Source organism: Trichomycterus rosablanca, chromosome 1 (genome assembly GCF_030014385.1).
Source record: "Trichomycterus rosablanca isolate fTriRos1 chromosome 1, fTriRos1.hap1, whole genome shotgun sequence".
In the NCBI taxonomy this organism is placed as follows: Eukaryota; Metazoa; Chordata; class Actinopteri; order Siluriformes; family Trichomycteridae; genus Trichomycterus; species Trichomycterus rosablanca.
Window position 1 is genome coordinate 7,193,706 of NC_085988.1, and position 2,271 is coordinate 7,195,976.

General features: G+C 44.6%; 1 protein-coding gene across 1 annotated transcript; it reads right to left on the reverse strand.

The window, feature by feature from the left end:
* Nucleotides 1-363: 363 nt before the first annotated feature.
* LOC134317156 (cilia- and flagella-associated protein 251-like) lies at nt 364-1,940 on the reverse strand. Its single transcript, XM_062997892.1, has 3 exons — nt 837-1,940; nt 612-749; nt 364-515 (listed from the first exon to the last, which is right to left on the reverse strand). Exons 1-3 carry the CDS (start codon nt 1,909-1,911, stop codon nt 448-450), a joined length of 1,281 nt encoding a protein of 426 aa, XP_062853962.1. The 5' UTR covers nt 1,912-1,940; the 3' UTR covers nt 364-447.
* Between the last annotated feature and the right edge of the window lie 331 nt (nt 1,941-2,271).

Here is a 2,271-nt window from a genome sequence, read left to right on the forward strand (position 1 = left end):
ATGTTTACTTTACTTTAAATTGCTCTTTTTAATTATATTGATAATTTTTCTAATGTTTACTTTAAATTGCTTTTTTTAATTATATTGTTAATTTTTAATTTTATATTGTTTTTTATATTGGTAATTTTATATTGTTAAATTTTCTAATGTTTCTAAATTCTTACTTTTAAAAACATTCTATATTTTTTGTATAATATATTTTTTAACTATTTTGTAGTTTTTGTAATGACTGTGGCGGAGCAGTCACTAAAGCATTTCACTGCTAGTTGTACTGTGTACCATGTATGTGACAAATAAACCTTGATTTGATTCATCGGTCGACCCTCAATACCCAACGTACACAAAATCAAACCAACCAACATGTTCATGAAGGCACTTTATTGTTATTTTGATGTTGGAAAAGTCGGCGTGTGATTGGATGATCTCCGGATCGTCACCACCTCAGCTTCAGACGTTGAAGAACTGGAACCGTTTGGTTCTCAGGCTGGTTCTCCTCGACTTCGGCATCGGGACACCTACACAGCAACACAGAGCCGACATGCACACGTGTTAGAGGAAACTCCAGCGTTACTCCACCTAGCGTGTATACAATTTCTGAATCTAAACCAGACCTTTATCTTCACACGCGCTCTCCATCAGAGCCCCGGACTCTCCAGGTTGGGCTTCGACGATGGGAACAAGAACGTCGTCCTGCAGCTGCTGGGGGTCTGGTTTGTTTGAAGACACCTCGGAGACGTTCTTCAGTGGATCTGATGGAGAAATGAAACCTAATTCCATTTTTAATGTTCACCTTTATTAGATCACCACCATCTATCTATACAATCCTTCAAACGTACCTTCAGTGCTTCCTCTATCCAGGTTCTGTTCTTTCAGTTTCCACATTTTGTCCTCCAAAGCTGCTGGATCCTTCTTCATGTCCTGGTCTGGTTCTTCCACCAGGTTCAGCGGGGCCACCTGCCTCTCCTCCTTCTTCACGAACTGGTCTGTTTTATTCACTGGGTCCACCTGCCTCTCCTCCTTCTTTAGCTTATACTCTATAAAACTAACCCTATTTTTTACCTGTCCCTTCCCCTGCTCCTTTAGGATGACCAGCTCTGGTTCTTCCACCAGGTTTAGCGGGTCCACCTGCCTCTCCTCCTTCTTTAGCTTATTCTCTATAAAACACACCCTATTTTTTACCTGTCCCTTCCCCTGCTCCTTTAGGATGACCAGTTCTGGTTCTTCCACCAGGTTTAGCGGGTCCACCTGCCTCTCCTTCTTCTTTATCTCATTCTCTATGCAATGAATCTTATTTTTTACATGTCCCATCCACTGGTTCTTCAGGATGACCTGCTCTGTTTCTTCAACCTGCTCCACTGGGTCCACCTGCTCTAACTTCTTCATCTCAATCTCACAAACCAGAACCACCTTGTTTACTGGTTTCCTCCTCTGGTCCTTTACAACGACCTGTTCTGGTTCTTCCACCAGGTCCCGTGGGGCCACCTGCATCTCTACCTTTGGTGTTTGGTCTGCCTGGTCCTCTAAAACCTTCTGCCCCACTCCTTGCCCCATCTCTTCACCCTTTACCTCATTTCCCTTCTCACCCTCCACGTCCTGCATCTCCACCTTCTGGCGTCTCTGCCACCATTTTCTCTTCTTTACTTTCTTCTCAGATTTGTTTTTTCCCAGAACCCCCTGCTTCTCCATCTTTGGTGTTTGGTCTGCCTGGTCCTCTAAAACCTTCTGCTCCACTCCTTGCCCCATCTCTTCACCCTTTACCCCGTTTCCCTTCTCATCCTCCCCGTCCTGCATCTCTACCTTCTGGCGTCTCTGCCACCATTTTCTCTTCTTTACCTTCTTCTCCGGTTCGTTTACCCGCCTGTGCGGCTCGTCTTGGTCAGATGGAAGAGTCCAACAGGAGAACATGTTCATGCTGCTTACTGTCTCGGCGTCTCAGATCAAATGAGCACAAACACATGAAACGCAGCAACTTATACCAGAGGTGTGGAGTGTGGTGATGTCATCATGATGATGTCACAATGTGTGCATGTAGCTGAGAGTGGTGCTGATCATCATCACTGCTGCTCTCAGCATCATTAACCTCTAGTGTAGAGTGGGACAGTGGTGGCCTAGTGGGAGGAGCTTCGGGCTATAACCCAAAGGTTGAGGGTTCGAATCCCAGTTCTGCCTTTTAGCAAGACCTTTAACCCTGTTTGCTCCAGGGGCGTAACAGCTGGAATACTGCACACCTGTACATGTATACATGACAAATAAAGGCAATTTATTCTATTA